The 17,816-nt window shown below is 44.2% G+C and overlaps 1 protein-coding gene across 8 annotated transcripts in view; it reads left to right on the top strand.

Moving 5' to 3' along the window:
• The window catches only part of ABCC4 (ATP binding cassette subfamily C member 4), a 255,354-nt gene that overhangs the window by 179,258 nt on the left and 58,280 nt on the right, over positions 1 to 17,816 (top strand). For all 8 annotated transcript variants that reach the window (XR_003093303.1, XM_025200355.1, XM_025200361.1 and 5 more), the window contains 5 exons: positions 826 to 945; positions 3,019 to 3,129; positions 5,538 to 5,638; positions 6,558 to 6,749; positions 12,202 to 12,357. Coding sequence is in view for 7 of the 8 variants with exons in the window: in XM_025200355.1 (XP_025056140.1) it covers positions 826 to 945; positions 3,019 to 3,129; positions 5,538 to 5,638; positions 6,558 to 6,749; positions 12,202 to 12,357 (680 nt within the window). In the remaining variant the exon portion in view is untranslated. The remainder of the gene's footprint in view (positions 1 to 825; positions 946 to 3,018; positions 3,130 to 5,537; positions 5,639 to 6,557; positions 6,750 to 12,201; positions 12,358 to 17,816) is intronic.

Below are 17,816 nucleotides of genomic sequence, written 5' to 3'. Positions count from 1 at the left end.
AGGGGCTGGAGCCCTGAGTCCGGCCCTACATCCCTTTCCGCCCACCCCCCTGCCACTCCTTGGCCAGCTCTGCTCTACTCCCCACCACCACTTCAGGTCCAGCCCCGCTGCTTCCCCTCCCCCCTCACTTTGGGTCTGACCCTGCTCCTCCCTCCCTCACTCCCCCACCGCTTCAGGTCTGCCTGGCTTGTGGCCACCTGTCTCCCTGCCCACCCCCCCCTTCCCTGCCCGCCGCCTCCTCCTCCCTGCCAACTGTTCTGGGGGGTGCTGCCACTGTGATCCTCACCCTTCACCCTTAGGCAGGGAGGCAGGAGGGAAGCCCTGTTGCTCGGGCATGTTCTCCACTGCCAAACTTCCTGGCAGTGGGGCAAACTTGGGCCTGCCGAGCCCAGTCCACCAAGCCAATCACCTCCTGTCCTCTCAGCAGCGCAGGCACAGTTGACCAGAAGCGTTATGGACAGACAAACATACAGACAGACACAGAGACAGGCAGACTAATCCTTTTATTATATTAGAATTGTTTGTGACCTAGCCTCACAATTAACAAAGATATCATGTGAGTAATAAAAGACACAAAACAGGAAAATTTTGAACTTAAATACTTGAAAATTGTGTGTGAATTAATTTTCACTCATATCCAAATGGTTGTAGTGAGTAACAGGAATTTTAATTAAAGATACTATATATTTACTGTAAAGATTCAACAAAGTAGCTTGCATCGGTAAATACACAGTAGTAGTAGGATTAGAGATTACTCTAGCACAAACATAAAAAATTAAATACTGCCCTCCAGCTAAAGTGGGATTCTCCTTTTTCACTTTGCAGCTCGAAGTCCAGTATTTTCCCACCTGTCATCCTCTCTCCAGGGACTTTGGACTATTAGGGCTTTGAAGGCAGAGCAAAGGTTTCAAAAATTATTTGATGCTCACCAAGATCTTCACTCAGGTTTGTAATGAATCAACATGAACAACCAAGTTCTTAGCTCTGTAGGAGGGATATATCTTCTGCCCCCAGATGCACATATTCCACTTACATTTAATTTGGTAGGAAGTGTGCATGTCTCTCTCTAGGGCAAAATCTCCCTATTATTATTTTCCCTGGTTTGATAATTCATTTTAGGCTGTATTACAATTTGAGATACCCAAGCTTGTATCTTTAATCATCTATAAAATAAACATTTTAAACTATGCCTGATAAGGATATTTAGGGAATCCTTTTTCTTTCACTATATACCATTTTGGGGAGAAAAACAATTTTCACTTTATAATATTTATTTTATAAAGCATATCTAATAATAATTATGTGCTTTTAAACAGTTTCAAATCAGTAAATAAGTTTTTTAATTCTTTGAACAGTTTTCATAGTTCCTTGCCATATAAATACTGATTTGATTACAGTTATTAATTTGATTAAAGTCATCTTGGCTATAATATTAATACTTTGTAAAAAAAAAAAAATCTGAATTAGATTTATATCATGACCTTTAGCAATGAAATTAACCAAACTAAGTAACAGGAAAGGTTACTGACCTTTTAGTAAATTATTCAAGTTCCTGTAAATATCTCTTGTAGGAATTTGAATAATTTACAGGTGAATAAGGAAGAAGAATTAATATCTTATGATTGTTAGATAAGATGTTCAACTTTTATCTGCCTTAAGGTATGTAACTATACCCTAAAACACTTTACCTATCATTTTTTAATTAATAAAATCTAAGACCCACATTTACTGTTCGATCACCTAGCCTGAGCTGTCAAAAGACATGGAATCTCAGCCTGCTCCCAACCCCTGGTGAAATTGTGTCTTGATTTGAGGACCTCAGCCCACTGCTTTCCTTACTCCCATGTTCCAGGAAAATAGTGTCAGCATCAAAGCAGCTTTTCAAATTTCTGTGCAGATATTTCATGTTTACTGTGGCAGCTGTGGGTGGTAGACCCAATAAAGATTCCAGCTCCTCTAAAGCCCCATATTGTAGTTCATTTTCCTCCCCAGTGGATCTGACTCCTTATGGTCTTTCAGCTGTTTCTGTCCTAGAGCCAGCTGTAGACCGACCAGTCAGAATCTGCAAGGCTGCTAGTCTAAGAATCAGTCTGCGTAAGCAAAACAAGTAATCAGGGAGCATATTCTAGTGTACCTAAGAACAAGCATAACAGTGAGACTGTGCATAAAAACTCCACTGTGTAAACAATGATTGGATTAGCCCTTGTGTCATGGCTTCACACTGAGACCTCATGTTCAGTTGCATATCCTTTGACTCCTGAGTTCTTTTAAGAGTCATCACATTCCTGAGTATGGTCTCCTTATCTGCATGTATATCATTAATGCGTTGGATTGTATTAAATTGCATTTTGTTTGAATAATCCCAGTTTACCACATGATACCCTACTGTGAAATTTTAATTTTTACATCTATAACCTCTGTTCCTGGAAGAAGGAATAGATGCACCTTATAGACTAACTAAATCAGAGATACATAAACTTCATCAGAGCTCACTTCATCAGATGCTGTTGTAACTGGCCCTGTGTTCAAGTGCTTCAGTTTCTATCAGTATTTTTATACTGTTTTTTTTCTTCAGCCTTATACTAAATTACATATATTGTGTTATAAATGTTCAACTAAGTTGACGTTTATTATGACACATTTTATCTGAAAATTAAGTGAAAGAAAAGCTGTAGTATATTTCATTACATAGCTCTCCCCTCACCTGAAGTCTTCTAAAGTCCATGAGAATATTTTTCCATTGACATTAGTGGATTTTGGTCCTTTTCTTTCTGTACTCATTACTATTAAATAAGTTAACTTCAGCTGTGTTGAGCAGTACAAAGATTAGTATCTGAAGACTGGTCAGCCTTCTCTAGCAAAGCAAAGCAAAGCAAAGCAAAGCAAAGCATGTTTCCCCCCCCCTCCCAGGCCCCCCCCGTCTCCAAGAAAGTGATTTGCTGAATTTTGTGGGATTTGCCATGGAACTTATATCTTCTGTAACTCGTTGTTCTTTATGACTTTTACAACACTCTTTAGAGGCTTGGTTTCTATTTTTAACAACCTCACGATGGTTTGCTGTGCGTTTGGATGCCATCTGTGCCATCTTTGTTATAGTGGTTGCCTTCGGTTCCCTGCTTCTTGCAAAGAGTAAGTATACATGTTAGAAATGTTTACACTGTAATTAATATTTATAGCAATGTCTAACTCATTTTCAAAGATTGCTTCTTCTCCTAGTTTAAGGATTGCAGTTGAGTTTTTCTTTCTAGATCCTGATCAGAGGGTTGGACTGCGTCTCTTTAAAAAATGAATAAATCCTGAAGATGATTCAGACTTCTTCAGATGATTCAGACTTATCACTTATTATCTTCTTCCAAAAGGAAAATGATATCTTGTCTACATTATTTAAATCTAGCTGCAGGTTGAAAGATGCAGCTCAAGTGACTTGGATCAGTGAGAGATGCCTATCCCAGAAGGGAAATTGCCCTGTAATAATTTATGTGTTCATTGTCATTCTCATACAGTCATTATTTTATACAGTCATTATTTTATTCATCATCCTACATGTAATTGAGGTAGATATATTAACTTCAAAACTGGATGATTACTAAAAAAAGGAAGCAATTAACTTGGACATGAATATTAGTGTTAATTTCCTATTTTCTTTCCTTTGGTTTTCCTTTAGATACATTTTATATACATAATCCATATTACACATTAGAAAATTAGGAAATCTTGTCCTTGGTAGACACATTCTTGGCTGGGATGATATAGATGTGAACAGTCTTGTTTGGGCAGAGGGTTGGACTAGATCAGTGGTTCTCAGCCTTTTTCGTACCAGTACCCATTTGCCAAGATAGATGGCTTGTCCTGACCCACACCCCTCTGACCCTGTTGGTAACTGACCCACAGTCCCCTGGCCTCCCAGGCCATGCTGGACCCCTCACTCCCAACCTGCAGCCTCCTGCCCCCTCAGCCCTGCTGAAGGGGGCCTCCAGCTGCCCCCGTCCCACTTGGGCCACAACATGATGGCTGCAGTGGCTCTGGCTCATGCAGGTGGCAGCAGAGTGAGTAGGCCTGGCATGGGCTGGAAGGAGGAGGGGAAGGGGAGGCCTGTGGCACCCCTGCCCTGGGCTGGCATGCACCATGCCAGGCAGCCTGGTCACAGCCCCTCCCACCTTCCAAGCAGCGTCTCCCAGCTGCCCTGCCCCTATGAACACAAGCACCAGTCCTAATGTCGCCAGTCTAGCCATGCAGCTCTCCCCTGCCCCTTCCCCCATTGAAGGGGCAGGTGCCTTCCCCCTGCCTTCCTGCCCTGCTGCAGCCTTGGTGCCCGGCCATCTTCCCCCAGTGTTAGCAGGCACCCACCCCCCGCCACACACCCATCCCCTCCCCACACACACACATGCATGCACTCACGTACATACCACTCCCTCCAGCCCCCAACAGTCCCCAAGCCCTGGCCCTCCATCCCCCACTCAGTGTGCACTTATCTGCATCTGGCTGCTGGGGCTGCTCCCACAACCCTTCTTGGCTGTGTGATGATCATGCCCCAAGCAGCCCCTTGGAGGCTGGAATGCTGCCAGCCTGAAAAGGGAAACCTGAACTTTTGCAATTTTTTCTGGTACTTACTAATGACCCTTTGAAATATTCTTGCAACCCACTTTTGGGTCGCGACCCATGGGTTGATTAGCACTAGTCTAGATGATGCCCTGAGGTCCCTTCCAAACCTCATTTTCTACAATTCTCTGATTCTATATTAGATAGTATATTGTAATGATATGTTTTATATATTATATAGTATATTGAATGCATTATATAAATATATATATAGGCTATATTATTTGTATAATGAAATTATGTACATTGTATCACAGTGAAGGTTTCCTGCTAGAATTGAAGTTACTAGATTGGAATAAAGAGCACTCAAAACCATGGCCTGAGTCTCCTCTCAGCTCAGGATAAGGAGAAAAGGGCGTCTTTACACATGCTCCGGGGTAGGGGACACTTTAATTAGAGTGGCTCTAAAAACCACCCTGGCCCCCTAGCTTTCCACCCCCACATCCCTCCAATGTGGCCAAACTACTCCGGATCCCATAAATTACTCTTGGCACTGTTTGACCAGTATTCACTGGTCCCGGGAACCAGATTGAAGTAAGTCATGGTGGGCAGATTGTGGGGCTAGCAGCTCCATGGAGAGTTTGACAGAATGTGGGGGTCAGTTTCCCCCTCCCCTAGAACTAGGGGCTATTTTTAGATGAACAACCCCTCTGTCTACCCCAACTTACTTCAGACCAGAGGCCTGAGTAGTGAATGAAGACTATTTTCTCTAACAGATTTTTGAAAATTTAAGAAAATATTTGTCATGGTATTTTTATTTGGCACTTTTGTTTATACAGGTATAAAACTGAGGTGAAAGAAAGCAGTCTGTCCCTACCACTTCAATCATACATTAGTTTCAGAGAGGAGCTTACTGGAGTTTTGTGTTGTGCTATAAATTCTTTTCTGTGTTATTCTATAAATTCTTCTTTGTGTTTTGTTTTTAATTTATGCTCCAGCTCTGGATGCAGGACAAGTTGGTTTGGCATTGTCCTATGCAATCACTCTCATGGGAATGTTCCAGTGGGGTGTTAGACAAAGTGCTGAAGTTGAAAATCTGGTAACATTTATTTCATTTTAGTCTTTTCAAATCTCTTTGCTGTTAAGTGACATAATATACATTAGAAATGTTATTTTTGCATTGGGGCTAATGGAATTTTTAGGACCCTGTCACTTATGCCTAACAGCTTATGCCTGTTAATTTGTTTAGAGTTGATGAATATTTAAAAAGTATTATTTTTTTTATTGAATTCACTACTTTGCTATATAAAATAAGTCGATTTTCAGCATTTCCCAAATATATGTAGTAGAACATCCTAAAACAATTTATGCTATATATGAGGAAAATATATGCTGGATAGTAAGCTTTTAAAATTAACGTGGAAGCAAACAAATACTATAAAGAGAACACATTGCATCAGAAAAATTGACTTTTTCATTTGTAGTGACAATTGAAATTTACTTGTAATTATGATGATTTGTTGCAACATAGTGCAGTATATACACCTAGTATATTAGATAAAAAGTAACACATCCTTATGTAGCAATAAATAATGCTAATAATAGTCTTGTGTTATATTTATACTGTATAGCACATTTGCATTTTCAAAGCACTTTCCAAACATCAGTTAATAACACTGATAACACTTACCTGAGGAGTGAGGAGAGACTGCCAAATATTTTTGTGTGAATTAGTGGAATTCACTGATTATGAGTTTGAAGAGCAAATCAAATCGGGTGCTAAAAATACATATACACTTAAATATTATGCTGGATTGGAACCTATGTTAGGAGGAAAAGGCAAACCCTTCCACTTTTTTATTTCTATTTCATAAATACAGGACATGGCCAAGATCTCTCCTTTGCAGAATCTGTGATTGAAAGAGAAGTTCTATGATCATTTTGCATGCAATGTTATAATCAAAATATTTTTCAAGATTATAAATAAACAGGGGTCTGTCGCTTTTATGACTTTCTAGATGATATCAGTAGAAAGAGTAATGGAATACACCGATCTTGAAAAAGAAGCTTCTTGGGAGTCCAGTAGGCGCCCACCACCTGAATGGCCAGCTCAAGGGATGATTGCATTTGAAAATGTTAACTTCACTTACAGCTTAGATGGACCTTTGGTGTTAAGGCACTTTTCTGCCTTAATCAGATCAAAAGAGAAGGTATGCATTTGCTGCTTGCTTCAACTGGACCCAACATGTTGTTTAATATTAAGTGATATAGAATACGATATTGTGAGTAAATAAGCCATAGTCTTAAAAGTGTAGTTATGTTAGTAATAACAAAGAAAGAAACACTTTAGGGGGAATACAAGTAGCTTTCTGGGGTTAATAACCTACCTTGTAGTTTGAGAAACTAAGCAGTTGAGAGGGTTGAAAAGTGCCATTTCACTGAGCATAAATGTTTCATTGGAAACTCCTTGGATGTGACCAACTTTCAGAGAATCCAAGGCAAATAGGGCCAGAGTTGTTGAGGAAGAGGGGTAAAGATGCAAAGAAATGGCATGCTGGTGGTGCTTTTGTGCTGCTGGTAGTTGGCCCTGGGGAATGCCCCTGCACATGCGATCTGGCATCTGCCAAGTTGCCCTGGGTGCAGTAGGGGAGTCTAGGGCCAGCACCTGGACTGGACCCAGCAGCCTTACCTGGAGTCCTGGGCACCTCCTGGGGCTCCAGCAACAGTGATCCAGGTATGTGGAGCATGGTTGGTAGCCGGAGTATGGCTCTAGCTGGCTAGGCTCTGGTTTCAGGCAATGCGCTCTGTTGCCACTTGCACCACCTTACTTTTTTCTGGAGCAGGTTTTTTTGACACCGGGATCTCCCAATGTCAAAATAATCCACTGCGCTGCAAATTAGCAGTGGTAAACACCTGCATAAGTAGTGCATGCAGTTTGCAGTGCTGCAGATGGGTCTGCAGTGCCACAAACCACACGTGTGTGCTTGTGGGAACGTGCCTAGAGTGTGAGAGGTAATCCATTTTCATAGATGGATAAGGATAATTAAGAGGAAGATGCATGCATGTACATGATGAAGAGAAGTAGATATTTTATGATTGAGGATTTTATTTCAATTCCTTTCACCTACCATGATTAAATTGGTAGTTGACAGAAATGTAGAAACAAAATCTTCCTTGTCCAAATTAATCTCCCTCTTTCTTATTCTGAGACTACCCCAACTTAAAAAGTATCATTACAGAGGGAGGTCTCCATTATAGAAAAAAAATGAAATTACAGGAACTCAGTGTCAGTTCAGGCTTTGCTACATTTCAAATGTACACACACTTTTTTTAAGATTCCTTACTTGGGAGCCTTGTCCTACTCTGCCCATCACTGCCCTGCCCTATTTGAAACTCATCTTCCATTCAGCCTCAAACCATTCCATGAATGCCTCATGCCCCCAGAAGCTGGAGGGTTATGGCGAGCTCCCACAGGTGGCAGCGGTGCTGTCGGTGGCAGGAGTGTGATGGCACTAAGTAGAGAACTGCTGCAGGCAGCCTCAGCGCTGTTGGCGGTGGAAGGAGGGGAGCGAGCGCTGACCAGCGGTTGATAACCACCTGCAGATGTTGCCGCGGCCAGTGGCGATCACGGACCGCCTGCAGATGCCACTGGCAGTGTCGGTGGTGCCTTTTCACAGGGGGTGCACTGCCATGCTCAGGGGCTGCACCTGCACCTGCACCTGCGTGCACCGCCTACACGTCGCCAATGACCCATTCCATTCCTCAAGCAAACCATTTTAGTAATATGTATGTTACAAGAATTTGGAATTTCAGTGCTACACAGAAGCAATCTGATGGTAATAAGTAGTTAGGAACTCAGGGCAGGATGTTTGCAAAGTGTAGTAAAAAGGATTATTTTTCTTTCCTGTGCTTTTCTCACCTTTTGGCTAGCTTTGTAGAAGTTATAAGCTACCTAGTATAATGGTGATAAGAAGATGTACATTTTTTAGTAGGAGGTTGGTGAGACCAGAGTAAGAAACAGAAATAAAATAAAAGAGCAGATGAAAAAGAAAAGAACAGATGCTAACAATGTGTAGCTAAATACTTGTTGTGTTTTTTTGATCTATGTGACTCCTGTGGGTTTGCCTTTCTAAAATAATTTTGCCCAGTTTGAACCAGCTGCTACCTCTGGAGAGAGATTTGGTGTTTTTTTCCTTCCTTTTTGAAACTATTGTTTTTGGTAATGTTTTGTGAAGTATTACAGCAAGTTGCAGCTGCTAAAAAATAATAGGCTCCCAAGCAACTACTGTACCTTTCCTAGTTTTTAATGATGGAGAAACATATTTCATTGTCCTTTAACACCCTGTCTAGACTACAGGTTCACCTGTACTAGGAGTGTCACACTGGTATACTGTACTGGAAAAGTGCTCTTAGTGTCAAGGCAGCTATACCAGCACATCTGTCTCTAGTAAACATCAACAGTGTAACAAGCTTTAGTGATACAAAAAGCTTTCTCATTTGGGGCTACTTCTCACATGATTAGCGATGTCAGATGGTCTGTGACCAGCATAGCTATTCCAGCAGACACCTGTAGTGTGGACTGAAGGAAGAACTTGTTCAATTTTTTTTTAAATGAGTATTCCAGTGCTGCCCAATCCCTAGTATAGACAGGAATGTAGGCAATAAAAGTGGTATTTAAAAGCTAAGGTAGTTGCTAAATGGTATTCAAAACCATGTTAGTATATGCTGGCTACAACAACAATTTTAGGTTGGCTAATAATTTGACAAACAGTAAAATGATTAGCCCACTTAGTACCACATAGGAAAAGCAAATTGAATGAGATATTTAGTGAACATAAGCATCCAAAGAAAATAATTCATAAAAGAAAATTTTGTCTTCTAAGAGCTGTTTCAAATTCATGTTGATTTTTTAGCAGCTTGTCGGCATTTTGACCGAAAATACAAATAGATTTAACAACTCAAACACAGTCCTTTCATTTGATGCCAGCCTGAAAGAGGGATTTTAACAATTTTCAGAGCAGCTGCACTTTTATTTTAAGTATCACTTTATTTGTTTAATGTTTTTCTTTATGCTGCTAATACAATATGGTGTATCATTGACATTTCAGAGGAAACAAATGAATTTTTGTTCTTATAACGCTTTTGTGTGTGTGTTTTTTCCCTTCTGCTTTTTCTTTTTGATTTATACTTTGAAAGGAAAAGGAGATCGAGTATAATTGTTTGGGCACAATTTCCCTTTTTTCTTTTTTTCAGTGATCTAAATTCCAACATATAATATATGCATATATTGGTGTGTGTGTGTGTGTGTGCACACACACACACACACACACACTTAGATTAATTGTTTAATAAAGTTATTGAATTAGAATCGTTAAACTGGATAATATGAAAGGAATTTTTTACTTTTATCTCCCGTGTCACTCCTTACATTTTATTTCATAGTGCATTGTATGGTTTTGTTTAAACAGAGGTTTATTCCAGTTTCTGGAGAGCCCATTCATTTAATCTTTCATGGAGTTTTTTTATTTCCTGGTGTTTGTTGTTAAGTTTCCCTTTCTTTACTTTCATTCCAGTACTCCTTGTTATTCTCTAAATTTGCATATCATATTAGTATATACTATATGATTGCCCTCCCATGTTTGTACTCTTAATATACTCATAAATTATTGTCATATTCCCTTCTAATCATTTAGGGAAGCTGTATTGTACATATTTAACCCTGTTATTTCCTTGTAAATCAGTATCTCCATCCCATATTAATTTTTGTTGCTCTTCTTTGAACTCCCTCTAGCTTACCAGTAGCTTTCTGAAAATGTGGTCCCTAGAACTGAATGTAATATATAACAGATGCTGCCAGATCAGATCTGTTATAGCAAGTTATGCCCTCCTGTACTCTGTGATATAGTTTATTGGAATATGCTCAGGTTTCCTAAGTAATCCCTTACATATTTCTTGCTGAAGACAGATTTTTTTTTTTTTAAGAAGTTTCCTTTCTGGGTCCTATTTAGTCACCATTACTTGTCATCCCTTTTCATTCCTATTAATGGACCTACTTTCTCTCCAGCATTTTACCATTTCATGTATTGGTAAAAGTCTTCTTAATTGTATGACTTTAGGCATTTCCATATGTTGTATTTTTCTTGTCTTTTGTTTTCTCTGAAATTCTTTACTGAGTGACTATATTTGTCTGGTAGCTTCTTCATTCTTTTCATTTCCTGTAGAGACTTGGCATAATTTGAGTTTTATTTTTTATAATTTATAATTTTATAATTTTTATAATTTCAATGTCTAAAATCAATGGCCATTTTAAGCATTTGTATCAATTTTTAAATGTTTCAGGGTTATGCAAAATTTGGGGTGTGGAAACGGACTCTGTGTCTCTCGCTCTCTCTATCTCTCTCTCTCTCTCCCCCATGAGGGAAGTTGCCAGTGACTTGCTCTGTCTGCTTGCTCTTACCCAAGTTTGCAAGGGAGGACCTGGCTGGCTAGCACCCTACAGGCACCGAGCTAGGGAGGCATTGGCAGGGGTGGGGACAGACACAGGCAGGCAGGCAGAGCCCAGCCTTCCCCCCTGCCTCTTACTGTTGCTCAGCAAGAGCTTGCCCAGGCACTACAGCAGCTGCCTATTCTTATGTCCCCTTTCTATAAATGTTGATGATTAACAATAGGAATAGTTTTTCATCGGTCTGTGATTGTGAGATGAAATCAATATTTACTGATAAAAATCAAATCCTGCCAAGCCTAAGTATATGGTACAAAATGCGCTGCTTTTACCAACCTTAATTCCTCATTTGCTGTAACTAACCATGAGCACTGACAACATCTGTATTTCAATACCAGTTGTGATCCTTTTGTTAGCTTTAATCTTATTAGGGATACTCACTGATTAACCTGATATTTGACTTGAGAAAGGTTACCAGATGATGGCTTAGCTAGCTTGATTGCTGTTAGGTAATGGTTATTTAATAGTAAAGCGGTTAATAAGCTGACCTCCAAGTGCTTTACAGAGGTCAGTACCATTCTCCTCTTTTTGCTAATGGAATAATGAAGCACAGAAAGCTGAAGTGACTTGCACATGGTCACTCAGTAGGAAAATAGAGAAGCTTAGAATAGGACCTGTATCGCACAAGTTGCAGGCTAGCATTCTCCCTGCCAGGCTACATTGCTTCCTATGTATTCCACAGCACATATTAAGGGAAACCTTCAGGTTTTTTGTCAAATGTTTTCTTATTTCACCTTTGATTTAATTTAGATTATTTTGAGGCTTAAAATGGCATGTGATCGTAGGCTGAGGTTCTTTTAGAGCTAGATCCTATTCAGCCTCTTAGGTGTTTAAGTGCAACCCATTCCACCCTTCTCCAGTGCCTGAGAAACCATTAACACAAAAGCAGAGGAAGTCCTACTCCTCCTCACCACTTTTGTGATTCAAGGCTAAGATAATGGCGTGTCACAAAAGTAGATGTTTCTAGTTTTTCAGGGACTCGGGCAGAATGGAATAAGATTACACATAGGTGGAACAGGAGTGTGTACTTTAACAAAAATATGTCATGTTGTCTTGCGTATCAGTTGATTCAAGATTTCATTTTTCCATATGGAAGAGCACTACAAATACAGCCTCAGAAGCTGCTGGATTTAGTCATATTGGTTTGGTTGGTTTTACAGGTTGGAATAGTGGGAAGAACAGGAGCTGGAAAGAGCTCTTTGATAGCAGCCCTCTTTCGGCTGGCTGAACCTGAAGGAAGAATTTGGATTGATAAGTACCTGACAACAGAACTGGGACTCCATGACTTGCGGAAGAAAATTTCAATTATACCTCAGGTATGAAGTGGATTTTTGTCTGCTCCACATGTTTGTGCTTTAGGAATCTAATCTTGTAGAACCTCAATTATGCAACCTTTATCAGGGAAGGAGCTGGACCAAGAGTGGTTCCCTGGTACCTTCCACCCTACTGCTTTGCTGGGCTAACTAGAAACTAGTACAGCCGAGAATGTGTTTACAGAGATTCCTTTAGTATTCTTGTTGGCTTTTTTTCAAAGAAAAAAAGAAAATTCAGAAAACCCTAAAGGTTTCTCTCCTTACATACATACATATATATACAAAGTCTTGAGGTTTGTGTATGTGATGATTTTTAGTTTTCCAGGTATTTGTACTCAACTCTGAAAGAAAATGGGGCATTTTAAAAATCAATATTCAGTCACCTAAATAAAATTAATATTTGAAAAGTTTGGTTATTTTCCTAGTGAAATACTTACATAGCATCTGTGTGCAAGCATAAAAAATAGTATATGCATTATCAACGGCCTTAAAATAAGGCCTCACCTCCATTTTTCAGAAACATCTGGAAACATTTATATTAATTTAAACTACCTTAACCTTCACTCCAGAACTGATAACATACCTCCCAGCTAAAAACAAAGTCTGAAAGAAAGGTTGTATCCTAAATATTATCTTCTGCTTTAGTGGACTTAATAAAGGGATGACAATTCAAAACTGGACACATTTTTGGAAAAAGGTCTTGCTCCTTCCCTGTCCTTATGAGACCAGCCTTTGTGGCAGGTGGATAGAACAATTAACCTATGGTATTGCAGGTAGCTTTTCTTTTGAACATCTTCTGTAAAAGAGGTATAAAAGGGAAAATGGAAAGGTGAATGATGGACTACATCAGCAAAACCAGAACTGTGTCTTTGCTAAAGTTGACAAAGGAGGAGCAAGCCCAGGCAGTGACCTATTAGGAATAGCAGCCTGTTTCTTCAGGAGCATCTGAAGGCTCCAGAAGTCCAGGACAACCATTAGATAGCCAAGCCATTAGATACCAGCCCTTCACCTGCCAAGATGGGACTGGGTGGTAGCTTCTGTGGCTCACCTTTGAGAAAGGATCAGTGGTATTTAATGGAAGGAGTATTAGGCTATCTGTTTTTTTAACAGAAGAGGCACAAGTCACATATTATTTATGGATGAAGCTGTTGAGAGTTACAGAAGCATCCATATTACCATCCTAGATCTGGTTGTAAAAGTACCTGCAATAGTTCTGGAAGGAGACTTTATTCTTCAGGGGAGTGGGCATTTACCATATTTTATCGCTTACAGCATACACTCACTCCTCTACACCCCCCGCCCCCCCCCCACCAAAAAGAACCCAAAACCCAACCGCAGCAGCTGGAAACTGGGGTTCTCATAATGAGTTCAGGAAATATAGTAACAGAAGTTTCTGCCACTTAAGCTTCTGCTGGGCAAAAACTATAGTATATAACTAGGGCAAAAACGATATTATATATTATGTATAAAAATACAACTAGATAAAAATAATCAATAGATGTTTCTTTAGTGCTGGGCACATCTACACATGCATTTACTCCAGCCTAGATTTACTGCACAGTGCAGTAAGCTACTGTGCAATAAGCTATTTTGTTTAAGTGTCTACATGTGCAGGGACCTGGCAGAAAATGTGCTGCCAGGTCCCTCCAACCCTGCTACACGCTCCTGTGGCCACTGGGGTGAGCTCCACGCTCCAGCTCCAGCTGTCACCAGCCTAGCAATCTTCTTTAAGACCCAGCCCTGCTCTCTGCTGTCTGGGCAGCTAGTTCCTGTGCTCAGAGGAGCACCATGGCATGCTCAGGGGCAGCACGCAGCAGGTGTGTTCATGTCCACTGTACCTCCTTGCACTATGGCTGCCCCAGACCCTGGCCCTGGCAACCAGGAACAGGGTCCCAGCATCCTGCTGGCTGTCTTGGTCACCCTGCTGCCCTGCTGTGCTGATCATCACCATGGCTACCCCACACGCAGCGACTGCCTACCTGACTGCAGCGCGCCCTCCCAGGGCCCCCACCATTGTGCACTTCCTGCCACCAGGGACACAGACAAGGGGCTTCATGAGGCCACTATTGCCTTCCTGGGCCTCCAGCCCTGCCAACTCTGGGCCCACTACCTCAGCCACCACTGGTGGCAGCCCTTGATGCAGAAGAACTGGGACAATGAGCAGTGGGTGGATGCCTTCCATATAATCCAGGCTGCCTTCAGGGACCTACTCCACCAGCTCTGGCCCCACCTGCAGTGCCAGGATACTGGCATGTGCCTGGCCCAGGCTGCCAACACCCACCTCACCCTGGTGCTGCTCAAGCTGGCCACATTGGCCAGCTTCCAGTATGTGGGCCACCTGTTTGGTGTGGACACAGCCATTGCCACGGATGCCATCCTGGATGTGTGCAGTGCCCTCAAAATATGCTGGCAGACACCATCCTCTGTGTCCATGACCCCCAGGCAGTGGTGGCAGGCTTCCATGCACTGGGGTTCCCTCAGTGTATCAGGGTCCTGGACAGGATCCACATACTGGCTACTTGCCTGCCTCTTGGAGGCTGCCTCTATTAGAGCCACAGGGGATTCTACTCTGTAGTCCTGCAGGCTGTTGTAGACCACCAGGGGACATTCATGTACATGAGTGCCAGCTGGATGGGTAGTGTGCACAATACCCATATTTTCAGGAACTCCAGCCTGGCCGCACAGGTAGAGAGTGGGTGTTTTGTGCCGGGGGTGGTGGACCTGCAGCTGGGCACTGTTGTCGTCGTCTCACCCCTGCTCATCAGGGATCCTGCGTGCTCACTCCTGCTCTGGCTGATGAGGCCCTGCACCAGGCATCTGGACCCCTGCCAGGCCCACTTTAACCTGTGCCAGACCTGCACCCTGGTCAAGTGAGCCTTCAGCTGCCTCAAGGGCCTCCAGTGCTCTCTCAGTGCCCACTTCAAAGTCACTGAGGAGAAACTTCCCTGAGTCACTGTTGCAGCTTGTGCGCTGCATAATATCTGCAAGGCCTGGGAAAAGTTGTTCCACAAGGCCTGGTTTAAGAGGTCTGGCATATGGAGGTGGCCTGGCAGTGAGAGCACCAGCTGTGGCAGCAGCAGTGGGTCCCCCCTGCTGAGACCCTAGGAGAGCCACATACCTGCCAGAAAGGGCCAGAGCACCAGGTGTGGGAGGCTCTGGTGGACCACTCTCTGGAGCACTCCCCTCTCTAGCCCACCTGCCTCACCGCCCACAGACCCCTAATCCTTATCCACCCCCAGCACCACTCTTATGCCAGGCACAGATCCAAAACAGAAATCTTTATTGCCCTCACAGTACACAACCCCCATCACTCTTGCCTCCCTTTCCAACAAACAGCCCCTTCACCACCCACCAACAATAAAAAACACTCTTCCTGGTTTGAAAACTGTACAGAGTCTGTGTTTTTGTGTCCCAGGCTAGGGGGCTGTGGGGTGGGGGCACCTAGGGAGCACAGCCTGGAGGCAGGTGGCTAGCACCCTGGCCTTGGGCTGTTCCCCTGTGGGTGCACACACTGTGGCACTTGCAGCAGATGGAGGGTTCACCCAGGGGTGATGGCAGTCTGTGTTCCTCCAGGGTGGGCAGCTCCCCCTCCGGCTGTCAGAGTCCAGGCCCAGCCCTGCCAATGTCAAGTCCTCATGCTGCTGCAGGTTACTTCGGCTCTATGCCTGTATGGAGCCGGGGTGAATGGTAGTCTAGGCCTAGGCAGGTGGTGATGAACCTGGGGAAGGAGCCAGGCTAGGGGCTTCTGTGGGCAGGAGGTGGTGGAGAACCTCCCTGGTCCAGGTGGGGGCTTGCTGTGGGGCAGCAGGCAGCAGTGGGCATGCATGAGACAGTCAGGCCCAGGATGGTGTCCAGGGTCTGGTGGTCATTGTTTAAGACCCCCATGGCCAAGGTCAGGATGTCATTTTGGCCCTGCAGGATTTGGAGGCGCTCCTGGTCCAGGGCTAGGAGCTCATCCCGGTGCTCTCGGTCTGCCCAGTCCTGCACGTTCTCCCAGGTGATGTCCTTCTGGTGCCACCTCTCTTTATGGCCCAGGTATTTCTCCCACCACCTCTCCTCCCAGGCCAGGTCCTCCTGCTGCCAGGCCCAGGTGTCATCTGGCCTCTTCTCTGCCACCACCATCAGCCACTGGAGGAGGAGGGTCCAGTCCTGCATGTACCTTTGGTGCAGCCACCACATCCAGAGGGCTCCAGTACTGGATGGCAGTGTCCCTGAGCTCCCATTGCCTCTGGGCCATGGCCTCTCCCCTATGTTCAAATGCAGGCCCTGCTGAGCCAAACAACAAAAGCTTTTTGTCAGAGTTTGCAATATTTCAGAGATAAGCTCTGCACCAAGTGCTGTGCACTGCCCATCCTCAGATCAGGGGCTGGCTATACACTTGTGCCCAGGAACCACAGTAAGTTGGGCCAGGTAGGCCCAGGCCCAGGTGGCTGGCAGCTGAGCCCCCACATCCCCATGTACTCCCCTGAGCCTGGTGGCCCATTGGCTGCTTGCCCTAGGCCATCCCCAGGGCAGGACAGGCCAGGCTTGTGACAGCACTTGCTGCCATGGCTCCAGACCTTGCTTACTGCCTCTCCCCCTGCAGGCCACCCACCTTACTATGCTGCCACCCAGCCCGCAGCACCCAGGCTTGGGGCCCACAGGGCTCTCAGACAACTGGGACAAGGAGCTGGCTATGCCCCTGGCCTCCCCGCAGGGGTCTTCTCCAAGGAAGCACCCCAACGTTGACCCCCCCACACCTCTACTGCACCCAAGTGTGACTCTGCTGTATGTGCCCCAGTTGGTGTGCAGTGAGCTGTTTGTGCAGCCTGAGGAGTGCCCGACCCACTATGCTCTGCTGCTCCTGATCCTCATGGTGCCCCGGGTGAACCTGTGCACCTGGTATAGGACCGTGAGCAACAATGGTGCAGGGGGCAAGCCCAGGCTGCCTTGCAACCTATGCTGCTGCCCAGAGGACTACCTGTGGCAATGCTACATGTCCCTGCCCTCAGCTGCTAAGGAGGACATTGTTGCCAATATTGATGCCTTCCCTGGGGTAGGAGAGGCCTGTGCCTGCCTGGCTGAAGGGACATGGGATGCTCGATAAAGTTTTGAACTACAAAGCACAGCACACACAGCCCACCTCTGTGTGTGCTGTGAGGGGGAATCTGGGGCCAGGGGAGTGCAGGTAGGCCAGGCAGGGAGGGGAGGAAGGGGGTGGGGCCAGGGGCAGTGGTGGGGGCTGGGAGTACCCTCCCTGCAGTGCATGGATTACCACATGTTCGGGTCTGGCAAGGCTAGTGGCTTGGCACGGTCCTCTCTGTCAGTGATGGTGTCCAGCTCTGTTCAGGGTCCTTGGCCCACAGTATGTAGCATGCAGGCACCTGGCTGCCCCACCCCCCCAACCCAGGGAGAAGCTTGTGCTGCTGACAGCCCACAATTGTGGTCGGTTACAGCCAACCCCTGTGCCTGCAAGCACTGCC

This window comes from Alligator sinensis, unplaced genomic scaffold, assembly GCF_000455745.1.
Source record: "Alligator sinensis unplaced genomic scaffold, ASM45574v1 scaffold740_1, whole genome shotgun sequence".
NCBI lineage: Eukaryota > Metazoa > Chordata > Crocodylia > Alligatoridae > Alligator > Alligator sinensis.
The sequence above is the reverse complement of the archived record's forward strand: the minus strand, read 5'-3'. Positions and strand labels throughout refer to the sequence as shown.